The sequence below is a fragment of the Indicator indicator genome, chromosome 18 (genome assembly GCF_027791375.1).
Source record: "Indicator indicator isolate 239-I01 chromosome 18, UM_Iind_1.1, whole genome shotgun sequence".
NCBI lineage: Eukaryota > Metazoa > Chordata > Aves > Piciformes > Indicatoridae > Indicator > Indicator indicator.
In genome coordinates, this window is record NC_072027.1 from 9,731,761 (window position 1) to 9,758,470 (window position 26,710).

General features: G+C 40.3%; 1 protein-coding gene across 3 annotated transcripts; it reads right to left on the minus strand.

Moving 5' to 3' along the window:
- Positions 1 to 704: 704 nt before the first annotated feature.
- Positions 705 to 26,557, minus strand: PWWP2A (PWWP domain containing 2A). Of its 3 annotated transcripts, XM_054389265.1 has the most exons (4): positions 26,342 to 26,557; positions 25,872 to 26,203; positions 12,389 to 13,356; positions 705 to 739 (listed from the first exon to the last, which is right to left on the minus strand). In XM_054389265.1, exons 1-4 carry the CDS (start codon positions 26,555 to 26,557, stop codon positions 705 to 707), a joined length of 1,551 nt encoding a protein of 516 aa, XP_054245240.1. The 3 variants fall into 3 exon arrangements, with proteins under 3 accessions (XP_054245240.1, XP_054245239.1, XP_054245238.1); XM_054389264.1 differs by lacking the exon at positions 705 to 739 and having other exon boundaries at positions 11,667 to 13,356; XM_054389263.1 differs by lacking the exon at positions 705 to 739 and having other exon boundaries at positions 11,667 to 13,356; positions 25,872 to 26,557.
- Between the last annotated feature and the right edge of the window lie 153 nt (positions 26,558 to 26,710).

The window sequence follows — 26,710 nt, forward strand, 5'->3', positions numbered from 1 at the left end:
CCCTCAAATCTGGGCTTCTGAAAGGGAGGAAATAAACCAAAACAAATAAAAACCTCATTTTCCTAGAGGAGTGCCTTCCTAACTCTGGTCCATATGTCATCTGAGGGTTTTTCATGAGATCTTCCTACTTGTGTTTCTCATTCTTTTCCTTGTTTCAGGTACTAAACTTCTTTAAAAATACTAAAATCTTACTAAATTCTTTCCTGGTTTTACTTTCACACATCAGCAAAGGCAGGAAGATGAACTGCCCACATGGTTCATCCTTGTAAGACATGATCCACATAGCAAAAAATGTTTGAGGATTGCTGGTTTAGGAGACAAAAAATCTTTAATTTTCTATTATTTTTTACCTTGATATTACACCTGACAAGTTATTTAATCTGATCATGTAATGCAAGTTTCAAGAAGCAAGCCTAAAGTGAAATTTAGTGTAGATCTTTTCAATAAAATGTGTATTGATCCTGACATCAGGTTGAGTCAGAGAGAACAGCTAGAGTGTTCAAAAGGAGGGAAATTAAGTAACAGGTAGCTCATTACCTCTGTCCTAACCTGCTTGGCATATGATTAGTTGACAGCATAATGCACCCTTCACTTAAGGCAGGGCTTAAACCAAAGCAGACCTGCCAGTTTCACTGAAAACTTCAGTATCCCCAGCATGAATCCACAGTGGTCTGTCAGACACTGTAAGGGAACAGCAGGACTCATCAGAGTGATGTAAAATGCTGCCATTTGTTGAGACCTATGGTAGAAAAAATCCAGTGAATGGGAAAAAAGAATTGATGAGGTTTGAAAAAATATAATGATTAGCCTCCTTGCCTGTCTGAACTCTTACTGGGTGTGCTAGTTTTGCTCTCCAGACAACAACATACCATAAAAGGATGCTAAAACCTCACAGGAAAAAAACATCAGATGCTTTCTTTGAGCTTAAATTGGACTTTACTAGCAGAGTTCAAGGGACATTACACATCACTTAGTAAACAAACTACCAGAGAGCAAAACAAAACATCTAGCAGTACAAACACCTGTGCAAACACTGTACTGCTCAAAGCCAGAGTGATGCTATGGAGTTTTGCTGGACAAAGTAAATACTGAAAATAAGTGGAAACTGAAGCAATGGATAAAAATTCGTAGTGACCATGACCTTTCTGTATTTTACAGTTAAAAAAAGACAAAATTAGGGCACTATCTATTCAATATTGATAGCATTGGAATAACCTCCCAAAGGGAGTAGTGGGTTCCCCTACATTGGATAGTTTTAAGAAGCAGCTTGACATGGTGCTGGGCCATCTCACTTATTCTATATTATTACCTAAAAGTTTGGACCAGATGATCTTTGAGGTGCCTTCCAACCTGGCATTCTATGATTTTATGATTCATTTTACATCCATTATGCACTGCAGCCCATGATAATCCAGATTTTTTTATGTGCTGAGAATCGCTAACAAGTGTGACAGCAAGGCAGCCAACTTCTCATTGCAACAACACAAGTGGTAGCCAAATCCAGTTACTGGGTACTCTCTTCCACATCTTAGCTTTGTCTTGCTTTCTAAAATGTCAAAATCACCAGCTATCCTCCTCTTTTTAGGTCATGACTTACATGAGACACCCATTTTCAACTCCAGATCAAAACCATAAAGCAGAGATTGTACCTTCTTTTGGCTTTGTATCTTCACACAAAACTGCTGTACGCTGTGCTTGTTATGGTCAAACTATCAAGAATTTCTTTATTATAATAATTAAATTTGCTCAGTGGAGAACCAGATGACTCGCAGTTGTGAAGCGCATTGGAATTTCCTTTCTGTTTTGCTTCTCATTTTTTGTTACAGCTACTACAAAAGCTGTTTCCATTTGGTCACTCACACAGGTATTTTTAACTGAAATTCATTAAGCTGCCTTGCCAGTGGCATTATAATCTTTGTTGAAATTATTATAGAATGGAAGAAAAGTGAGATGATGGAAGGTGAAAGAGCAAATGGATCAGTTTCTCTCATGCATGTTATGATTTCCAGGCAAAAATCCAGAGTAAAAAAAAAAATAGAGGTTTCTTCATTTCAAGACAGTGTTCCCAACTTGCAGAATCTCACTATTCCAACATATACTAAACTTGTTACCTGCACATTGGCAAAATTAATGAATATGAAATATTTTGTATGGGAACCTTTGTACTCTCACAGTGATGCTGCCTTCAGAGTGCTACATGTGAATTTAACTAAGACCAGTGAGGAATAACCTTGGGCTGGATTGCTATATGGTATGAAAACCCATTAGATGATGTTTTATCCACCCAGTGAAGATGTAACTGGTTTTGCACTATCTTATACGTATCAACTGCAGTGTTTTGTATAGAAAAGGCTTAAGGCAGGAGTATACAAGATTAGGCTCTCAGATACGGTGACTGGAAAATAAAACCACACGTGTGCAGTCACCTATCTTATTATTCATGTATTGTGGAGGAACATTTCTTACCCTGCAGGTTTCCCTAGCATGAACCACGAGGAGCAGCGATGGCCACCCAGAGAACAAAAGGTACAAAGAGTGGAGTTGCCACAAAGGATAAAGTCTCCCTGGGTCCTCACAGACTGCACTTCTAAACTTGCAAGTCACCTGCTTTGGCTCAATATCCCTGTCATTAAATTCCCTGACCCTCCTGACCACAGCAAGCTGTCACAGTGCGCTCGTTCACTTTACCGTGTAATCCACAATTTGTAGGCGAGTGACAGCAAAACCTAATTCTGAGGGTACGGCTCCCCAGTGATGTGCAGTCTGGACTCTGTTTTGAAGCAGTTTCATTCAACTGCTGGAGACTATGGAGTCATAAAAATCACTACCAGTAACAAATGTAAGCATGTGGGTTAGAACAAGCACTGGCGTGGCTTATGGCCTGTCAGCACTGACGTCACGAACATCTGCCTCACTCAGCTGCACTTACACAGCCGCCTTCCTGGGAGTCATCACTGCCATGTGCAGCCTGACTTTCACAATGTGAACATTTCTCTGATCCTGTCTGTTCACTGATCTCCAAAGAGAAGCACTGCCTTTGAAAGTACTTGAGTTTCTCTTCAAAGGGAAAGTAGAAAGACAACAGGCAGCCATCACAAGGGAGAAAAGACAGCCCAGAAGGGCAGGAAAGTAAAAATAGGAGGATGCCCCTTCACATACAGTAAAGGAGACATACAGAGCTCTTAGAGAGCCCAAAGCTCAAAACAGCTGCACTAACATATATGCAGCTCTTTAGGGGACCAATACTTTGTATGCAAAGCTACCTAACTGAAGAATAGCACATGCTATTGAACTGCTGATTGAACTTAAAACTAGTTAGGAGTTAAAATAGGCTTCTCGCCCAGGCCATGAATGACTAAAATTCAAGCAGAACTGTTGCATTTCTCTACACCCTGAGACAACCTTCAACAACAGGGCCTCGACTACAAGAAAAACCAAGAGCAGTAACACATTCTTCAGTTTACATGACTCGTTCCCTGAAATATGTAATACAGCACCAGGAATTTCTAAAACCCAGCCAAATGCAGCTTTTTCATACAACTGTATCAAAAGAGATACACCTGAAAAATCTGAAGGAAAGTCGTCCCCACCCCCCCAAAAAAAGGAACTATTGCTAACAACAAGAAAAAAGAAAGAAGAAACACACACAAAAAACCCTAAACAAACAAAAAAACCCTCTTCAGTGCTCAAATCCTTCTGCTATGATTTTTAACATCAACTTGTAATGGAGGAAAAAAAAAAAAACAAACTGGTTTTGGTATTATTTTGCTATTTTCCTTAGCAAAAAATACAGGAAAACAGATTTGCTTTTTTATGGTTTTAGGAGCAAAGGTAGAGGAAGGGGCTATTTTTAGTACTAAGCCTTCTCTCTTATCTTGCTTGAAGAATTCAGGAATTCAGAGTGACTTAGAATCTTTCACAAACACATCTCGACATCTTTCATGATGCCCAAGTTAAAAAAGCATCATGAAAACAGTAAGAGTAACCTCATAATTTACTTCTCCTATTGCTCAGACTTCAGGCTTGCCATTACAACCCCTAGCAAACACGTATCTTGGTATTTTTACCAAAATCAAAAATGTTTGTGTGCCAGAATGAAAATCTCTGCCTACTAAACACTACAGATGGCCAAAAGAACACAACTTTGTTGTCAGTCACCTTCCAGTTGAGGTTCCACACGTTACCAACAGGATAACAAAAATATCTAGACCATTCCTAGTACTAGCAAACGTAAGGACATGTTTCTTACCCCAGTCATCTGTGTTCCTGTGTGAAGTACTAACTGATTTTAGGGCTTACTTTTGTGGCAACACCTTAGAAAAGCTAACATGGTATGTCCCTTGCTAAAATCAGTATCAAAATGCCTTCAGTTTGAGACTACTAAAGAACCAGATTCCATGAAATAGATCACAATAATTTATGAAATGCTGTTCATAGATACCTGTGCCAGCTGAAGCATTTAATCAGGTCATACAGAGCAGCTTGAGATTCTAACCCTAACTAAACTATTTTGAAAAATCCAGGTCTTATGGCTTTAGTTCCTTTTCACTAGAGCTAATAACCAAAACTGGCACCACATGCTTTAACATTCTGACCCACCACAGAAGTACAGTTAAACACTGGTGTTTCCTAAAGCCAAATAAAAATCTTGAGTGGTATTAAATAAAAAATGATGCAAAAGTAGCATTTAAGTAAATATTTGCTTGAAATTGTATCTGCTTACTTTACTGTCAAAGGGAGTAACATTCTTCCCCTACAAGCACCTGTTCGAAGCAGGTAAGGACAATTCTGTCACTGAGAATTATGCCATGTCTCTGTTATAGAAACTTAAATGATGGAAACAAGCTGGTGAGAACACAGCTCAGCTTTCAAATCACAGATTCAAGGTGCATAGTTGGGACATATTTCTTATTCATATGGCATATTTGACATCAAAACCATTAGTAAGCAAACAGGAAAACTGACCTAGATCTACTTTTTAGCAATCAAACAAAACCAAAATCAACCCACACCCTAATTTAAAGCTGACATGTTATAGAAATGATGTTGTCCAAACATGATTTTGCATAGAAGAGGCCCCCAGCAGGAGATGCAGTACAATTCAATGCATGTGGAAGCTAAAACTCCATTGTTGGAAAGCCATATTTCCATTACACCTAGCTTGACTGCTGCAGGACTGTAGACAGGATGCATGAGGCAGAATCCTTCATGACATGCCTGTTTCTACAAAGATTCCAATTTTCCAAAATCAGAATTCACAGTAACAAAATTAGAGAAAACAGAGCCATGACAGTGTCAGGACAGATCATCTGTTCTATCCCACACCCAAATGCAGAGTGAATGTAACCCTTTCCTGACAGGGGCTGGCCTAATCTATTGCTTCTGGAAAATGGTAACTACAAAAACGATGCAGCTCTCCCAACACCACCCAGAGTTTCACTGTAACAACTGGGATAGATATTCTAGTGCCTAATACTAAATCCCTGTTTTATAATTTTATATACCTGCACCTATACTGCAAGTATTCCCAGACCTTGAATACACTGAGTTCCAAGAGTCCTTTCGTCCTTCTTTGGATTGAGGAATCAAATCATTGGCACAGACACTGAAAGTAACTTGTCAAACATACAGCCCATGTAAATCCCTCAGATCCATTTGCCTCCACGCACTGAATGAGCAAAGCCCAAACTTAAACTCGCAACACTGGATCCCAATTTATTACTGCACCAACTTCTACCTGCTGCCTGTGTTGCTGTCGTTACCCCTTCAGGCTGTGGGTACTCAGGTAAAGATGAGAGACTGCCCATCTCCACTGAAATAAGCACAGGAAATCTGTGTACAGAAACTATCTGGAAAGGTTATGCAGACAAGCAAGACCACCTCGTACTCCCATTTATCTCCCTGTTGGACATTCAATGTGGTTCAGGTCTTCTAAAGTGTAAAAGCCCTGGTCTTTACAATGACATTAATTTTCCACACTGCTGCTTATCCCGTTTCACGCCAGGAACACTGATTGCTTTTTCTTGGGAAACAGAAGTGGAGCCATGGATCTGAGTTCCCTTCAACAATCAATATCTGGCACTACGCTTGCCAGCACTGCCCTGGGGATGGTTATCCCCAGCTGCTGATCTGATTGCAACAACAAAACTGTGCAGAGACAAAGCACGATAGCAAGACAGTTATCAAATCACTGTCTCTGCAGCCATGCCTTGGAGCTGCTATTTTGTTGCCTTGTCTTTGCAGAGGGACAGTTGTTCAGTTTCATTTATTAAAAAAAAAAAAAAAAGGAAATAAAATCTAAATTACAGCCTGAATTGGTATTACTAAAGAAAAACTGGAATGTATGAGTAAATCACAGGAAACGGCAAGGTTGCTATTAGGATCTAACAACTAAAAATCAGTAATCAGAGATATTTCCGATTTAGGGAAGAATCAGTGCTGCTCAATAAGAGTTTTGCAAAACCCCATCTAAATTACTGTAAACTGTTCTTTCCTCTGATGTCAGAGAAAGAGGGCTTCAAAGTAGAACAGGTGCACAGAAATACCAGTAAGATGAGAAGGGAATAGAAAAGCCATCTTAAAAGGGGATCTTTTTCAAATCTACATAGCCGTGCTCTATAAACACACTAACAGGATGACAACATAGTTCCCTCCTATTTCAGCTAAAATATGAAGTTGTCACCAAGAACAGTAGCTGAAAGATTTTAAATGTTGAACAGGAACCTGTAATCACAATTGTTAAGGACACATATCAAAAGAGAGGTTCTTCCCATTACAGAATAAGAGTAATTTGAAGTTGAACCCTTATATCCACATCTCACAAGCTTGGACCTAGTGGAGCTTCAGAGAGCTTGACAGCTGCTACAGGAGTGTTCAATGCTACCTGTCCTGATGTTTAAAATCTCTGATCATGTCAGAAGAAGCTTTAATATAGTTACATAAAACCTGTGTTGTTATTGATGCTTTGTCACTTCAAGGGATAATTTTACTATGGTATTGCATGTATAGCCTGTCTATATGCCCAAAAGGTATGCTACTATATAGTCTATCCTAAAAGAACCAAAAAGACACATGCACTTCCTGCAAGCATAGTTGAAACTGGCAAAATACTGCAGCAAGTCACTTCACTCCATGGGTGAAGTAGGTTCTAGATGACATTCGAACAGTTGGCTGTGGGACATGGAGATACTTTACACCAAAATTCTCCTGTAAGCTCTCTAAAATAGAAAAGCACTACTACCTTCTACTGAACTTACAGAAAAATGTATCATTCTCAATCAGCCATCACATAGTTCCCCTTCCACTATCATGTCCAGCTCAACACACCAAGTTCTTCTCTTTTCCTTCAAGTTCCCCATGCCCTTTCTATTTATACCCTTAAAAAGTAAACTGAAAATGAGAAAGCACCTCAGCCTTTAACCACTATGAACTCTGGACTAGAAAATCACTTTCAATATTGTTTTTAGTGTGCCTACACTTTTACCGAATGGCTGCTGACAAAATACTGCCACATCTTACTGCCCTTTTGAACATAAGCTCACTCTACTTAGCTTCCAGTTCTCAGTCTTTATCTGTAAGTCAGTGCAGTGATCCCGCTGCATTGAATGAATTTGCTTAATCGTATAGGCATTTACTAAAATATAATTAAAGAGGTGATCTGAAATAGCTTTTCACTAATTGTCAGCCTCTTCCTTTCCAGAATTCTTCAGCCAAGAAGGAAGCTGTACTTTGCAGAACATGCATGAGGACAGATGATAATGCTGAGGACTAGCTACTAAGATTTATTTTCCAAAGTTCATGCTCCTGTTCTACTCAGATAACTTTAGCAAGAGCTTATAAAAGACACAAATGGAAACCAGTTTCAGGACTTAAGAGAGTTAACTAGAAACAAACCTAAGGCTAGCAATACAAAAAGCAACTCTTACTCCTTCCTCACTTCCAATTATGTGGAACCTAAACACATTTATAAGCTATTTTAAAAATATAAATATTTTACAAATTGCCGAAAAAAAAAATTGACTTAAATTACTCCCACTAAACACACCCTTCCAGGTGAGGTAGCTGTTAGTTGTGTAGGTTTTAAACTACAGATATCAGTGTCTCAAATAAAATACCATATAATCAGAGATGATTATCTCATTTACATGTTGACATAAAATTACAACTCTGATTAGAAAAATAACAACTATTTGTTCAATTTCCTGTAGAACTCCACTTCAAAGACATACAGGCATTTCATATTTACTTCTAGCTTCACTCATGAAGTGATTATACCCTTCATGTGCTCCTGCTAAAGGAAATCTTTCTAAGTTTCCTTTTCCAAAACACTGCAACAGAAGCTAAAGATCTACAAAGTAGGCTGGTACTAGAAACTCATCACTATGAGTCATATTTTACCTCTAAACTGTAAGGCCATACATATTCAACAAGTACACTGAGGAATTTCATTAATTCAGAAAGACCTAATTTGCAATTTATCATATTAAAACTGGTAGAAAAAGAAACCACGTCTTCTACTGGTATTTGTCTTCTCAGGACACAGGCAGCTTGCCACAGCTGCATAACTTAATGACAGAGCTCTACTATCCTGGCAGTGTACAGGCCTGCTCCTGTCAGCAGTTAATTGGAAACTCCTTTTTGCTGCCAAGCTAACTCAGAGGTGGGCAGATGTGTGCCCAGCTGCACAGTGCAGATACATAGAAGCGTGGGGCTTTTGCAGTTTCTAGCTCAAATGACACTAAGCTTTGTCTAACTCTTCAAAGCTCATGTCCATCCAGCATCCATACTGCCCTAAGCAAGGTTACTTAACTGTAACCAGGCTTTACATCAAGCCCAATTTTGCCCACTGTAAACTGGTTAGCTACTCCAGAGTGAAAGGAAAATCATGTCAGACTGTGAATAGGGCATTTACATCCTAATATAACATGGGGCAAAAGAAAATCCAACAAAACAAGCTGTTTTGAGACCTGTTAGGTCTGAAGTGAGAATGCACTTTCACTGTAGAACTTAGGAAAGACTTCTTACAAGACTGATCAGCTACAAATCAAAACTAACTCTTTAAATGCCTCTCAAAGTTCTCTGAACATAAAAAAAAAAAAAAATCTAAAGAAATCCCTCTCATACTTGTTGCCCTCCCATGTTACCACTGAACACCTAAGCAAACTATGTATGCTTTAGTAGTCTTCCAACTGCAGATAATTGAAGAGATAAGAGTACAAAGCTTCCAGCTCTTTTAAAGGAAAATTAACTACGTAAATATTGCTTTCACCTGGCTCAGAACAACTTGCAACCAGTTCACCTGAGCTTCTAAACCTCAAGGAACTAGTGTAGACATCTAAACCACATTGTATGGGTTCTTGACTTCAAAAAAGCAGTCTGCTTTAATAACAAAGTAAGGCTTATTTACTGAAATAGAGTAGCTGTTTCTGTTTGCAGGTAAGAATACAGAGAAGTGAAACAGGATTTTTTTTTTAACATGGAATTTTTTTGTGTGTTTATCACATTCAAAAAGCATTGACCAGTGGTTTGGGTTTTAGGGTTTTTGGTAACTGTTAGAATGTCCAGGTAAAGCTGGTATATTTGAAAACTTAATTAGCACCTAACAGAGGTAACCATAAACTTGAACATTTGAATGGCCGTGTATTTGACACTTCAGACTTCCAATTGTTCTGTGGGCACAGCAGAATAATTTTCAAGGTAAGGAGAAATTGAATGCTTTGGAAAGACCAGAAAGTATCACATAAATTTTATCTTCAAAATATTTTTAATTTAAGGGCTTGATGATTAAATCCAAACCCCATTTTCATGTCTATTTAAAATATAATTTCAGACTAAGCTCAAATTTTTACATCTGTCAAGATTGCCTACATGGGCAATTATGAAAAACCAAACCAAACCAAACCAAAAACGGGATGAAAACTGCTTTGGGATGAACACTGAAAGATTCCTCACAAGACTGAAGGGTGAAACAGGAGTGGGCTGGAGAAGAGACAGTAATTCACATGGTCAGGTAAGGACCAAAACAAGAAGAAAAAAAAAATGTCAAGTCAGTTGCATGAAAATGCCCCAACACTGAGCAAAAGACATGCAAGGAAAGCTGAAGTAGCAGTGGAAAGCGGGTCTGATTAGGTTTTGATAGATGGAGAAAACTGAAAACATTTCCCCACTGCACAACTGACATTATCCACAGGCTTTATTCGAATGTATGGAACAAAATCTAATTAAGGGAGAAATTTTATAAACTTCAGAGAAAGCCCTCTACAGAGCTAGTTTTGAAACAAAAGGGACAGGTGATTGCTTCATCTCAAAATTAAGACTGAGGTATACCAATAGTACTTTACTTCAAGCAGTTATCTTTAAGACTGAGTGAAAAAGGACAATTTACTTTTTAAAAAGGGTGTCCTCTAAATATGGCATACATATAAAGTACTCTAACATCCTGGATTTTTTTTTTTCCAAAGCTTTTTGAGAAACACACACAAATAATTCAGCTTTAGTCAATTTTATTTACAGTTTGTTTTTTCTTTACATTTCAGAGCATTACACAATTACATATTCTCATTTTCTGACCTGCAAACAGATACCTTAAATGGAAATATTAAAAAAAAAAAAAAGAAAAAAAAAAAGTTAGATACATCCAAAATGCAACAATTACACATCTGACAATTCACAAAGTGTAATTTACTAGGACGTATCCTAAGAATTTAGGAACAACCAGTCAGGAGAAAATCTGACCAATTTCAGCAATCAATTATTTACACATTCAAAACAAAGCCTCTCTTAATCTAAACCTCCAGGCAAACAGCCTGAAAGATTTCTTCAGGAAGAAAGACCAGAAGTTATGATTCACACCTATGCAGCATTAACAGCCCTTGATCCCAAACACTGAGCGACTTCTCAGCTTTGTCTTAGAGCTACAGGCATCCCTCTCAGCTTCTCAAACCCTGAAGTGTTATATTTGTGCCCCCATGTGCATAGAAAGGCTGAGTGTTTTAAGTGGTCACTACGATAAAACCTCATTTAATCTGGTCTTTAAGTTACACAAATTCTTCTTCCTTACAAATTTCAGCAAGTCTTCTAATGCCATTTCCACTGGCCTGTGTGGACCAGGGCCTGCCTCCTCCAGATGTTTAAGTATGCTTTGAACCAATTTGCACTGGCCAGACTAAATACATTAGAGACTATTTAAAATAATCTTTAAAGACCATTTAGACAAGGCTTACATTTCTATACTTCCCTGATGGGCCACCTAATCCAAAAAAATAAAAAAAAAAAAGTCACAGCTACTACTTTCATCCCTTGTGTTAACCCTTTGCCACACAGCAACTAGTTATATACTGGGTAGAAACTACTAAAAAATTCCCTGCAAATAAGCTGCCTTTCAGCTGAGGCTATGGCTCCTATGCATTGGGTGTTTGAGGAGGTTTTTTTTCTTTAAAAAAAATTCTCACTTGAAAAATACTGAAGTTCTCACTTTAGGCTAATTTTGATTGCATGTTCAATTTGTTTAACTGTCAAGAAACCACTACAAATGGAACAACTTCCGTACAAAAAGCAGTCAACCGAGTGCAACTTCTGACTGGGCAAGTCCTTCATGGTAGTTCTCTAACTAGACTATGAATTTTGTGTGGAGCCTCCAGATTTCTTGCCTACCTTACTTCCCATGTTCACGTTTCAAACTGTGTCAGCAGGGCCCGAACTTCGGGAGTCAGCTGCTTAGCAGCCTTAGCTGCCTCTGTGACGGCCTTGCGGTAAAGACCCTTTCTCTTCTTATTAAAGCGCAACTGGAAGCTTTCTAAAAAGGGGGAGAGTTGTGCAAGAGCAAGAAAAGATGTTGTTGTGGAGCCAAACCACGAGATACGAGCCTCCTGTCGAACTAAAAGGCCATTATCTTTCCGGCTCACAGTTATGGTAAGGATACGGGCTGGCCACCAAGGGAAGCCATAAATCTTGGCCCAAACAATGTCCCCTACACATACGGTCCTGCCATCTGGTGTGACACATTTAGAGACGTTTTTGGAAAAGACTTCCGTTTTCAAGGAATTACTGAGCTTTTTCTCTTCCTTTGAAGAGGAGGAGGAGGAGGAGGAGGAGGAAGGTGCATGCATGCTGCCTGGAGGAAAATCAAAGCTTTCAGTAGAGCTACACTCAGAGTTGGTAGATTTCAAATCATCTGTGCTATCACTACTACAAACTGATGCACTGGAAGAGTCAGATTTCTTTTGATTAAGGGTCATGTAAACCGTTATATTGCTTTTGCTGCCTCTCTTGCCCAATGTCTGGTGTTCATCCTGATCAACAGTTACATGCATTTCACTTGTGTCCTGAACCTCACTGCTGGCCTCTTCAGGGCCTTCTGAGGGGCTCTGATTTTCTGAAGGGGCCTCACCTGCTGAGCGGGTGGAGGAGCAGCGAGACTGGGGCTTAGTTGCCATCTTGCCACTCCGTATTTTCTCAAGTCCTGTCTTGAGAGAAGAGTCATTTTCTTCATTCCGATACCTTTGTGGCTTTAAACGCAATCGAGGTGGGAGGGAACCTGAGCTGGTATTCTGAAGACGCCGTGTGAAGTGGACCTTTGAATGTGCATTTTTGGAAGAGGAGGTTGCACTCTGCTTCTTTTGTGCCTTTTCTTTGGCCATTTTCAAGACTTCCCGAGCTTTTGCATGATCCATGTTTTTGCTCTGGAGAACTTTTTTTGTACTTAACTGCGCTTTTGAAGTATTTGCTTGTGCAGAAACTTTAACTACTCTGCTTCTGCTGTGGGCAATATTTGAAACCTTGACCACAGCATTCCTTTTCTGGCTTTCATTTTGGCTTTTTCCATCCACTTTATGGTCAGTCTTAAGTTTTTTATTCACAGTAGTCACACTCTCATTTCTTCGTTTTTTATTATCCTCATACTTTGAAGAGTCACTTGCATTGCCACCTTTTTTTATTTCCTTTTTTTCTGCAACAACACTGTTTTTGCACTTGTCACATAAGACCTGCCGGGGTCGTAGTTTGATAGCATTCATAATAGAAGTGGGTTCCTCCCTGTACATTTTACGCTTGGGTCGCTTAATTTTCCGGGGTGGAGGCTGAGGTATTGACTGGTTATACGTGTCCCTGATAAACAAAGGAGGAGGGTATGGCGCTCCCTCGTGAAAGAGAGGAGGTGGTTTAGAAGTCCATAGGCTTTTAGCTATGCTAGGTTCTGATGGCTGCGTGAGAGAAGAGTCATCAGGGACTGCAGCATTAGATTCACACTTCACCTGTGCCTCGTCTTGGAATGGTTTGCTTTGGAGCTGCATGGCTTCAGGTTTGTCCTTGTATTCCCTTTTAGGAAATATGGTCACAGGAATTCCATGGGGTCCAAACCTTGGGTGGGAGAGAAGACAAAAAAAGAAAGGAAAAAGTTAAAGGTTTTGAGGTTGTTGCATTTATTAAAAAGCATTCAAAAACCTGTCCACATTCTGTAGCCACCATTTGAAAGATATCAGTTCCTGGAAAACTAACTTTGTATCTAGCCTTATAGTAACCTTTGAAAAAGCAAGGCACCAAACCAAATCAATAGGGAACATCAAATACACAAACTTTAATCACCTTGAGACAGCAGAAAAAGATTTTTGTACTTTTAGAAAATGTTTATAAACATACAAACTACATGCTATTCCCTACAACTCCAAATCTACCCAAGATTATTTCCATACTAAGTCAATATATGTGAAGGCAGCACCTTTTGCAAAATTATTCCATTTTTAGCACAGCACAAAAGGCTGAATGTTTTGGATTTAATCAGTATAAATACTTGCATTGAACAGAGTACCATTATTCTTCATCCACGAAAGATTAGCACTTGATCATCTGATGAATTGAAGCCTAAAACATGCTAGCTTATTAGTTTGAGTTTCTTCCAGCAAAACTGCATTATTCCACCACAGTACAAATCATTTCTCCCTGTTCTGCAAACATTTTAAACCTTAGTCTGCTTCTCTCCAGACAGTTCTAGATCTCTGCTGCACTATTTGACCCCTCACCAACCTCAACAGCTCTAAGAGAAGAAAATGAAGATTCCCAGTGTGACTTGAGCATTAGCTCATCTTTTACCCCTAGTAACAGCAGTAGCAGGTTGCCTAACAGGTAACCAATACTTTCTGCAAAGGGCTGTACTACAGGAAACATTTCAACAGCAAGGTATTATGCCTGCCTTTTCCTCAGGGAAAAATCAAATGATAAATACTTTAATCTTGCAACAATATATCTTTCAATCCCCACAGCAGCAGCAGGAGGGATTATAATAAAAACTTGCCTAACCTTCCTTCTGATCCACTCCACAATCTACCAGCTGAGCTACCAACCTTACACAGAGCTGTCACTAGGCTCTTCACTGCTCTGCCTGATTTCAGTTCCCATACACACACTAGAGTCTGGCTTATATTAGTTGGTATTTGAATAGTTCGACTTGAATGCAGTAAAATGTGATAGACAAGGCTGCAATGCCAAATCACCCATTTTGAATCACTAAACAAACACCATTATGTTTATCCCACCCGACAGAATGAAATATTTACTCAGGATTTGGCCTCAGGTTAACACCACCTTGCGCTGCACTGCAGCTGCTCAACTGCAACATCCTCTTAACTGATTGAACTGAAGTTTATTTACAGTCTATGGCAGTCTCTCAACTGAAGATAATGCTGAGTACCCATCTATTTTCCATTCACACTCCTGCAAGAAACAGTTTATGCAAGTGGCTACATGTTGGCTTTATTTCTTCAAAGCTAGTTTTGAAAAAACATTGTATGTGTTAGAAGGGTCTTTACACTGTCACCAACAAAAGCCATCACTTGTTTGTCCTTTTGCTTATCTGTTAAGCCTCTTTTTACACTTAGAAGCTGCAGCTGAAGGAAACAACCTATCCAAGATTAAATTATCCATCCAATTTGCACTTCATTACGAAAGGAGAACAGAAACAGCAGACAACCTAAGCAAGGGGCAACCAAACAATTTTGTCATCAAAAAAAGGGAATTGAACTAGTGACAATTTACATTTTAGCATCAACTAACACCCAGACACTGTTACATTGATAGCTTTGAACTCTGGAGACAGAGGCAGGAGCCCAGATGGGCAGCTGCTAGAGCAGTTCTGTCCTCTCTCATAGGCTGATGAGTGCTGTTTACCACAACAGTTAATTTCTGGGGTTTGAACCTAATCAAATTCCACACCCCTCCAGAAAAGAGCAGCATAACTAAATGCAGTCTACTGCATTGGTGAAGGCTACAGAGAACTATAAACATTTACCAGCTGATACAGGCATTTCTCCAGCCTACAGTCTTGCATTAAACCACAAGAGACTCACATATAACTAAATGTTAAGTTCCCTAAAGTCTCAGAAGTCCAAGTTTAAGAAGTTATTTTTTCATAAACGCTCTTTCCACTGAGGATTATAAGTGAGTTGTTCAGTTTCAAGTAGGGCTTTAAAAGAAACTATCAGCTGCAAATAATGAAATTAGCAATATTCTCAGTGTTACTTCCATGAAGAACTTCAGCTTCATTAGGAGCAGTAAGATCCAGATCCCATCTTTCACCACCTGATAAAGGCTACAGTATTTGGGAAAACTCCATTTGCTGTAAGACAGTTGACAACACTACATGGTAAGATTTCTGGTGTGCAAATTTCAGTGCCTGATAAACACCACAAAAGCAGAACTAGACTGGAGATTGACATCAAAAGGGCAAAACCCATGGAGAACATCATTTACAACTCTTCTCACTCTTTGGAACTGCATTTCCTAGCCCCTCATATGACCTTTCCATTGTCCAATGCACAAGCCTTTCTTCTAGAAGACATTTATGATGACTCTGTATCAGGAAATTAAGTGTTATTAGCAGTGACTAGGGAAGAAGCAGATGAAGAGGACTGCAAGGAGGTTCTTTAGAAGGATCCTATTAAAGTACTTCATCTCTCTTTTCCCAGATTTTGTTCTACTGCCTCACAAGCAAAATGAGCATGATGAGGACTTCAAATTCATTTAAAAAGCTAAATGGAAAGCTCAGCATGTGACTGATAGCATGAAGGCATCAAAAAAATCTATACTGAAGACTCTCCTTTAAGCATCCACATAATACACAGGCCAAACAGCTGAAGACCAGAAGAGCCAAAGAGGAATTTTTAACTAATATGCAAACTTGCTTTAGTATAACACGAAAGCAATCCAGACTGAATGTCTGAAGACAGAGTCTGCCTCACAAAATTAATTTTCACAACGTAACTAGAAACTCCCACTGCTGTCTACCTAAAAATAATGAACTGTAGAATTAAAGAACACTCACAGATACCAACTAGTGCCAGTTATGCAAGAGCAAATGAAGACACCATTCCTGTAAATGATGTGTCAATACACAGACATGACTAGTCAGGACATAGTCTAACTGAAGATAAATTACAAGATAAGTTTAGTTAAATCCAGAGACTGAACATTACTTCCAACAGTTCAGTGTATGACACCTCCTCTTTGGTCTCATCCAATAGCAGGTTGCATCCATAAATAGTGAAGTTTTAGATGATCTTTGTCTCCTCCTGGGTGAATGAGGTTCTCTGGCTACACAACTCAGAAGAATTATGAAAATGAACATGAGAGAACAACAGCAGAAAAACTTAAGAAATAAAACAGTAAATGATACAGGAGAGAATGAAGACAAAGGACAAGGTAAGAGAGCACAGGCAAAACAAAGAATGACCTCTTTTTCTTAAGAAGCAGAATGAAGATGTGATCTTATCAAACCTATTCAAGACAAGGCATGACACATCTAATTAGTTCAATAGTGAACACAAGTATTTACTGTAAATACTAGAATTTTAAGCCACACTTTCCTAAAACTCGTTGGTAGACCTGGAGTATGAGTGCTTCCCTCACAGTCACAAAAGTAATTTGCTACACAAACTACAAGTCTGAAATAGCCAAGGGTACCATGTCTATGCAGCTTAGACATAGAAGTTGTGGAAGCTAGTACGTGGTTCATCTGCTACAGATGGGCTGGGAGGCTACCATATAAAACCCCAATGTAACTCACTCATGACATTTATTGATGTCATCAGCAGTGACTAGGCAGTAGAAGATCACCTCTTAAAACAAATTATTTCATAGTTGTTACATCAGTGAGCAGAACTTGATACTTCAGTTCTTACATGCTGCATAGTTAAATAGAATTTAAAAAGGCAATTCCTTATAGTAACAACAGTTGGGGTTTTTTTAAATATACTGATCCCAAGTACCACCCATACCTACTTGAATCCCTATTCTTATGATAATGATTCTCATGAGAATGATATACTCAATTACTGTTTCCCTTTTTTTAAAAAGTACCAAAAGAACCCCAAAAGTCTCCATTTGCACCTATGCTCTTTGTTGTACAGCCCGCTCCTGCATAACGTCACGTAGTCCTACCCCAGTTGAAGGATTACAAGGATTTGTTGATGATGGCTCTAAAATGGAAGTGTTAAGAAAATCAAAGCATGAAATGGGCATTTTAACCTAATTTAAGGCAGCTGTGGAAAGCAGCACAGTGCTGCTTCACACATTCAAAATTAGAACCAGTTTTCCATATTGCCAGTTTCCCCTCCTCTAAAGGTATTCTGCCTTTTTTTTTTCTTTGAAAAGGCATCTCTAAAAGAGTCTTGAGATCCATTGTAAGAAATTAATCTCTAAGAAATTTTACAAGTAAACAGAGCAATCAGTATGACCCAATCATATTGCTGCTATACATATCACTTCAGTATACATATGCATGAAAGACATAAACAGCAACAGGAGTACCAGGAACTGTATTTTAAAGAGAATGATGAGGTAGATGAGATCAATTCTGTCAGCCCAGTGATCTTCACACCAAGACCTTTCTGTTGACCAAGGTATGCAGAGACAGAAGTATGACAAAACCAGATTTGACTTCCAGTTTGTCAACTGCAAGTTAATGAATATGCAGCCAGGGCATCTTTGGTAATTATGCAAAACCCAGTTTGGGCATCAAACCTAGAACCCTGTCACTTCAAGCCATATAGATTTGTATTACAGATATGCAAACTTTGGTACTTTGGCAGAATTATTGCAGTGAATTCATATTACTAATCAATTTCCATGCAAAACAACTCAGTTAAAGAGCATTTTTAAGAAATATAAGGAGTAAATTCTGTTTAAATTCATAACTATGTACTCAAGCATCTAAACAATACATCCTGGAGCAAAGCATTTTTGTTACTATGTAGTCTTAAGTTCCCATCTCTAGCCTCCAATGTCTAACTTTTAGTTCTCTATTAAAAGAAATAAAAATGAAAAAGCAGCTTGTTCTGCCAAGAGCAGCCAAAGGACAGAACCCACTGAACAGGTTCAGAAGGATTTCACATTTGTCTGCAAATACACTAAATTAATGTCCGAGCACAGTAACTTCCACTGTTGTGGTAAGTGTTAAATGAAGTCTGTTGGAAATTACTATGAACAAAACTCATCTTCACTGCTAAGACTACCGTAATCTCTGACTGCCTTTATAACCATTGCTCTTACACTCAGTATGATCTTTAGTGTTTTGCAAAAACCAAGATAAGCAACATCTGAAGCCATATTTATTGCATGGTTAGAAGTTTAGAGACTGGGAGTGTAAGAATGTGTGGAAATAATGTAGAGCTAAAGATAAATATTTCATGCATGTATCTAAGATGATAATTTAAACTGCAATATTCCAAGGAATATATAATCAGATCATAGCTATCTGAACACAAAGTATTTCAGAATTCCTCAAAACAACCTGTATTCAAATACAGATTATGCAATAACCAATTTTTAATATAGTTTACTGGGTGTGATAAAACATGATATGGAACATATGGAGGGTATGGAGCACAAGCCCTATGAGGAGTGGCTGAGGGAGCTGGGGGTGTTCAGCCTGGAGGAGGCTCAGGGGAGACCTCATTGCTGTCTACAACTACCTGAAGCAAGGTTGCAGCCAGGTGGGGGTTGGTCTCTTCTCCCAGGCAACCAGTAACAGAACAAGAGGACACAGTCTCAAGCTGCACAAGGGGAAGTTTAGGCTTGATCTTAGAAAGAAGTTCTTCACAGAAAGAGAGATTGCCCATTGGAATGGGCTGCCTGGGGAGGTGGTGGGGTCAACGTCCCTGGAGGTGTTTAATAAAAGACTGCATGAGGCTCTTAGTGCCATGGTCCAGTTGATTAGATAGTGGATGATCTTGGAGGGCTCTTCCAACCTGGTTGATTCTGTGATTCTGTAACACTGCTTTAAGAGAAAAAGCACACAGAAGCCAACCTATCAACTCAATGCTTTACTCACCTCCTGAGCAACCTTACACCAGGCTAAATAGACTAGGAGAATGTATATTTCACTTAGAGCCCTAAGAACATGGCAAGAAACTGCATGGTAGGTGACTCTTTGGAAATAACACATCAAGATTAGATGTTGCCTCATCACCACAAACTCTTAGTGCTAAGAACATTTTGGTTAAAGACATGATAGCTCAAATTAAGTAATGTGACAGATCATATCTAAGCAAACCAGTGGGAATCGTGCATAATCAAAGACTTTCACAAATCAATGTTAAGTTCACTGTTTTTAAAGCAGGTACACTTGCCCAAAATCCAAGTTCTTGTTGCTGGCACACTCTCAAGGCAGCAGAAAGGCAAGAGCAAAGAAGGTGTAGAACTGAGTTTGAAAGAGTATCTCAAGAAAGCTGATTACAAGTATCCAACTCAGTCTCCAACTGCAATCACTACCGAAGTGGAAAATGACTCATGGATAGCAAACAATATGCAAATAGATGAAAGAGTCTATCAGCTAACAGTACACCTTTCCATGAACTTAAAAGCCCTCTGAAAGACTTAAACTTTCAGGAAACTGAATCACAGAAGTCCCTGTAATCAGGATGCCAATGCCAACTTTGAAGGATTATCCATCATAGAGAGAAGAAACTAAGATGATAAGCCTGAAGAGGCTAGAGGTGATGCCCTCATCACTGATCTGCCCCCGGAAGATGTCAGAAGGTACCCCTCACCTTTTCATTGGAAAGGATTTATACATGAATTCACAGCATTTCCTTCCATTTTCTGTAACCTGGGGAGTTCTATCAATGACATAGAATTAAACTTTAAGTTTAAGCTTCCTGCTAACTACCACAATTTTACTGGCATGCTTATAAAGCTGATGGACTGCTTAAACTGAAAATATCTTTTAATTTTTACATCTGTTGGCATTATTAGCTATAAGTTTCAGCTGCATTTTGAAGTGGATGCTTTGTTGATACATTTGCAGGTGCTACACAACTGTGAAGCTTCATGATTAAGATATACCTCAAATACACAATTCCAAGATCTTCCACCTACAGTCAAATGCAAGACACATGGAAGACAATGGTACCATTATTGATGAACTCTTAAGCCAACTCAGTGTCAAGATGAACAAAATTCAGTCCCACAATGGTGTAAAGAGAGAAGAATTTAAACCATACCCAAAATTTCACCTTCACCCTGTCTCCTGAAGCCAAGCCAAGTCAAGCTACTGTAACAAAGGAATTCCAGGTTGTTGGAATGCAGAGAAGCACACCATAAGAAGAAACGACAGCTTAACCATCACCAGTTGCAGCTGAATAAAGAAGAGGAGCAGCCTGCAGCCACTTCAGGAAAGGCAAGTTTTAGGCACAATCACAGACCAGTATGATTAGGCCTTACTGGCTGGAGTAAGGGAAACATCATATTCTTAGTACTAAATCAAAAACCAGAAGCAGCTTCACAAATGTTTTCACTATAATAAGCAACTTTAGCATGTCCTATGCTAGGAAAATCCTAAAAGCTCATCCAGTTTTGTTAGGCATTTTCACTCTTAAAGTCCTGTCCTCTAAGTGTGGCCAAATTTGGCACTGTATCATTCACTAGTATATGTGATCAGCTATCAACCACACACACATCATATCTATCTCTCCTGTGTTTGGGGGATAAAAGAAAATACCAAGAGATGCGATGTCTGTTCCTCAAATGCTAAAATTTCACCAAGCTCCTTCATACATCTGGGAAGTAACAAAAGAGACCTGGTGATGAACTGCAGGAACACCTTGCAAACTGAGTGCAAGTGGAAAAACAAAACAAAACAAAAACCAGCAAAGAGACTGAAAGAACAGCCCAACCAAAACCACATCCCATACATAACCCTGAGTAGCAGACACTACTGTTGAGAATGTGTACCACAGAACATCAGTACTTCTACAGAACTTGAGACATCCCCAGACAAGGACAACCAAATGCTGTCAGAACTTAAGAGCAGGGAGAAATGAGCCACATTTTTTGCAAAACTTCTGCTGCTTCCTTCTCACATCAGCAGATCCTGGATTAAACTTGGGAGCACCATTTTTGGCCCTGCCACCTTTCTTAGTGAATATAGTTAAAAGATGTTAAATTCAGCCTGCGGAGCTATGCCATCAAAATGTGAGCATACACAGACTGCAAGTTTCAAGAAGTGATAAATGTAAATGGTTTAGAAAACCAACAGATGTTCTGCAGATTAAGACAACACAAACCAGGAAATAGATGCAACAGTTCATTACTCATTCTTCTGCAGTAGAAACTTTAATCAATATATTGGGAAAAGCATAGGATTCAGGATGTTAGAGAAAAAGACAGCAGGAAGACACGGGAGCTCATCATGTCTGTAGAATTAAAAGGAAAATTTTATTTACATGAAAAAGCAATAGAAAGTCCAAGTTCTGACTGTTGGCAAAACAACAGAACATAAATTTCACCCCACTTCTCCCCTTAATCTCTAAAAAAGGGAAAAAGAAAATCTGCAGAAATAATTTTCCTCTCTCCAGAAGAACAAACTAAAACACAGACTTCTCAATCCTACATTTTAGGATTTACAGATGATACGCCACCAGGTATTTCCTTACTGTCTACTTCCTCCAGGAGCAGAGCAAGATTTACACTAAATCTGAGCCAGGAAGTGGCATGAATATCTCCTATCCCCTAAGCAAAGTGTTAGTCAAGTGCTAGATACAAGCAAAGTTACAAGCCCTGTTTAAGCCCCATAGTTAAACAAGCAGAGTAGTTTTCAATGACAATTTGTACAATGGCACTACAGTGGTGAATGAAGCATTTCACTATTCACTCTGACAAAATAAGACAGGACTGCCTTCTCCTGCCTACCCAATGGTTGGCTGCATTTCTCATGTCTCCTATTTGCCCAACTTCATCAAGTATTATACATTGAGGAACTCACACCAGAACCTTATCCTAGCATGCAAGGCACTTGAAAGGGAATGGAAATAGAAATAAACAGTAGGATCAGATTTTAAACTTGTACAATAACCCTTCAGAGTAATAGAAGTGGAGGTATGTCCCTCTTTACATAATGATTTACTGCATGAGAAATTGATTTGGGACTCAGTAGATGTGCATTCCTAATTTCTGTTGATATTCAACATTCCCTATGCACCTGCTGACAGGTGCTCAAGACTGCCATTAGTAGAGGCAGAGAAAACACTTCCTTACCTCAAATAAATGTAGGAATATAGCCCACTGAACACTGAGGTGCCTGTGTTCTTGTATTATAAATTGGACATCCTATTAACCAAGAAATCAGACCTTCAATACAAACATCACACACTTTGTATTGAAGTCCACAAGAATAAAATGCAAAGTTAGTCATTTCAATAATGGAAACAATATTAGAAATAAAAGGAAAACACAAAAACAACCCTAAAAATTTAAACACAGAAGGGGACATTTTTTCTTTTTGTCTGCTTTGAAGTTCAAGTAATTCAGAACATGATTTCAGAAGGCTAAAAAGAGCCCAGTGGGCAGGTTTTGAAAAGCTAAATCTTTAAAACTTACTCTTCTTAGTACTGTACAGAAGTAGTACCTTCATTGTCCTCGAGCAGAAAGCAGAAATTAAGATCCAAAATGGACTGGGATGTATTTTCTTCTAGGTATATGATGACAGAAGTATTAGCATGTGCAGTGTACACATCACCTGCCTTTTCGGAATCTATTAAATAAATTCTAATACAAAATTTAATTTTTGTTTATTAAGAATTGGCAGTCTTAAGATATTGGTACCCGTTGCATTAAGAAATTTTGTAAGATTATTCCTACACAACTGAATGAATGGAGACAGCTTTCAGTAACCACCATTTCCATATCAGAAATCCCAATGTTTTCATCTAAATGCATGCTGGAAATTAGACAGGTCTGATTTAACCATACCCTTCCTTTTTCTTTGGTTTCCCTTTGGTGGTGTTTTTATTTCTGGTGCAGTGGAAGAACTTATTATAGTAATATCAGGGCCTGCTAGATACAGAAAGAAGTTTATGGAAAATGTTAATGTTCTACAAATCTACATTTTGGTGCTATGCAAAACAAACAAAAAAATATAAAGAAAAATTGATATCTAAACAGTACTATCATTACCACCAAAGCTGTCAATCTAGAATAAAATTTAAATACTGGGCATTCATATTAACACCCGTTTTCCAGTAAGGCTTCAGTTTCTTACAGGTAGCAAGTTTGTGAATTATTTCTAGAGTTCGTTTACCACTTCATTTCCTGAGACATGTCAAAAAGAGACTCCTATTCAAGTATTTACTTGTCACCAGCCAAACAGTATAGACCTTATGTCTAGCTCAATTCTTATTGTCCAGTCACTCCAAAGAACTCAACTTTTAGATTTCAAATTTCACCTTCTGCACCTCTGAAGAAAGTCCAAGATTATATGAATGAAGAGAAAGGACTTTGTAAGAGAACCTGCATAAGAGAATCTGGGAGTAATAACACAAGCCTCTATATATGGCTACAAATTGCACCAGAGGAGGTTTAGGCTGAGTATTAGGAAATATTTCTTCACTGAAAGGGTTATCAAACATTGGAATAGTCTGCCCAAGGGGGTGATGGAGTCGCCATCCCTGAGGGTATTTCAGCATCATGTGGACCTGGCACTTAGGACATGGTTTAGTGTTGACCCTTCAGTGCTGGGTCGAGGGTTGGAGTGGATGATCTTTGAGGTCTCTTCCAACCAGATGTATTCTGTGATATCACTTTTCCGTAGTTCGTTCTGTGAAGCCTCACCCTGGAAGCCTGTGCTTCAGCTGCATGCTTCCACTGAAGCCACCATGCAAAGCAGCAGTTTGACTGCTATGGATGACCTTTTCTGCCAACAGCTGCTGTCAGATCCACTTCATGAGAGAAGAATCTTCAGTGAACACAAAAAAACCTCAGGCAAATGAGGAGATGCTTTTGGACAATGTGTATTCAGTAAGATATGATCTCTTCCAGGTGTAAGGCACATAGAGACCCCTAGAAGTACAGAAGCCCATGCTTTGTGATCCTGCTAACCATGTTAAACAATATAATTCTGCTGATATAACTTCAGACCGACAAAAGAACTGTTAACTGCCACTATGGTTTAAGTTGTAATGCCTTCTGGCCTGCTTTGAGACATAGTATTTCACAGCAAAAGTGAGTACGGTTTGCAGAACAGATGTTAGTACTTCGACTTCAAAAAACAGACTGATAACTCTGCATTCAAATCTCAACTGACAAATTTAAAACTTACTTTCATGACATTATCCAAAACCTGGGTTTCCAAAAAGCCTTCTGTTTCAAAAAAAATCAACCAAGAAGCTAGGCCCAGGACAAAACTGATGGTCCCTAATATTTCCTTTAAGAAAGTATTGACAATATTGATAATATAGGAAGCTATGAAACAGTTGCTAGTAATGTAAAAGGGAATGATAAAAGACACATAACTACACATGCTGTTTAATTGGGGGGGGGGGGGGAAAGGCGCACTGTATTTTCTGCATACCAATTACTTCAAATAACCTTGGCCAAATTTCACCACCAAATTTCTTTATATGTTTAGAAAACAAGCACTAAGACGAAGAGCTATTTTCACCTATAAATAGTAGTTAGATTGTTTATAAGATACACAGGATCACTGATGTCTTATGGCCTCCCAAAAACCTCGTTACAGGAAGGCAATGTAAAAGACGACCCTCAAACCTCAACAGTTTGATACGGCTTAAGTAATTTTGTGATATACAACTGTTCCTCTCCTCAAAAGGGTATTTAAGAACCATTAAACTTCACCCCATTCATCGCATTGAAAGAGCAATCAGTACTAATAATTGTACTTCAGGACTGTAATAGCCTGGCTTGAAAACCCTTATTCTGAAAAAATAGTATGTATTGAAAAATAAGGTTACCTAGGTAATGTAAGACAAGCCAACAGGAAAATCAGATCTCTGGTTCTGCACGTTTGGACAGACACTAGAATGAACGCCAACGTTTGTCGCTCAGATCCTTTTTTTCCCCCAGCAGCCGGGAATGCTGGAGGCCCAACGTGAATCCCGACCCAGCCAAAAGGATGTACCCATGTGCTCGCCCTCCATCATTTTTTCTTTCTCACTCGGGACTACTTTTGCAAGGCCACCACTGTAAAATGGGTGGCCGGACAGTCGCTGCCCACGGCTCCCTCCTTCCACGCGTTGAGGTCGAGGGCAGGCGGGGAGCGCGGCGCCCTGCCCTCCCCGCTCCCTCCACGCCCTGCTAGAAGGGTCGAGGAGGATGGCCGTGAGCTACCGCGTCCGTTCCACGGGGAAGACAAGCGGGCTAGAACCACTTGCCCCCAGGCAGTCCCACAGCTTCGGGCCTCCCAGGGCGAAGGTGGGGAGGCTCCTGCCCAAGCCGCTCCCCGCCACGGGGTGAGCCCTCGAGGGTCTCGGCGGGGACCGCCCTCCCCGAGCGCAGGGGAGGCGCAGGGCGGCGCAGGCGGGCGGCTGCGGGCAAACTCGCTGCCCTCATCGCTGCTGAGGGGTCGGGCCGGTTCCCTCGTGAGATCTCACCTTTTAGAGAGGTCCATGAGGACCCCAGAAAAAAGCTTCTCTCCCAGCCGGAACGAGACCACCAGGGCGTCTTCAATGATGTGATCCAGGGTGACCCGCACCTCGGAGCCAGGCAGCAGCGCAGCCTCCGCCTCCCCTCCGACCGGAGGCACAGGCACCGGGGACTTGGGCTCGACAGCGGCGGCATCACCAGTATCCGGCTCCTCCTCCTCCGGCCGGGACGGCTCCTCCCCGGGCTCCGGCTCCGCGGAGCCCCCAGTAGCCGGCGGGCAGGGCTGCGGCTCCTCCTCGGGAAGTTCAGGGTGCCCAGCAGGCGGCGGGCAGGGCTGCGGCTCCTCCTCAGACTCTGGGCTAGGCGCTCGCCGGTGCTCGGCCTCGGGCGAGTCCACCTCCGGGGTGGAGGGCGGCATCTTCTCCGTCCTCTCAGCTTCCGGCTCCTGAGTCCCGGCCGGGCTCCGGGCGAGCTGCACAAGCGGCGGCTCCTCGGCCTCGCCGGGAGCAACCTTTCCCCCATCGGCCTCCTCCCCGTCAGGCACCACTGACTCCACGGCCTCAGTGACGGCAGGGAGAGGGTCCGCGCCGGCCTCGCTGCCCGGGATAGGCTCCATCTCGGGATCAGCTTCTCCAGCCCCCCCATCGCCCGGCACCGCTGCAGTAGCTGCCGCCTCCGCAGCCATGGCCGCCATTTTCTCTGCTGCTTCACCGCCGCCTCCCTCCAGCAGCGGGATCGATAACCACGGCCTTCCCCGCCCGCCTGGGAGGGAGACCCCGCCTCCTAGGCTCGCATCTGGTAGCCTATTGGTGAGCGAGATACAACTTTCTACTTCTACTGGAGAGCG

Excerpts from the sequence above, each read along its gene's own strand:
- PWWP2A (XM_054389263.1), bottom strand. The coding sequence starts at position 26,557 with ATGGCGGCCATGGCTGCGGAGGCGGCAGCTACTGCAGCGGTGCCGGGC. Across the intron at positions 13,357-25,871 it reads CTCATGGACCTCTCTAAAAG|GTTTGGACCCCATGGAATTC; the intron begins GTGAGATCTCAC and ends CTCCCACCCAAG.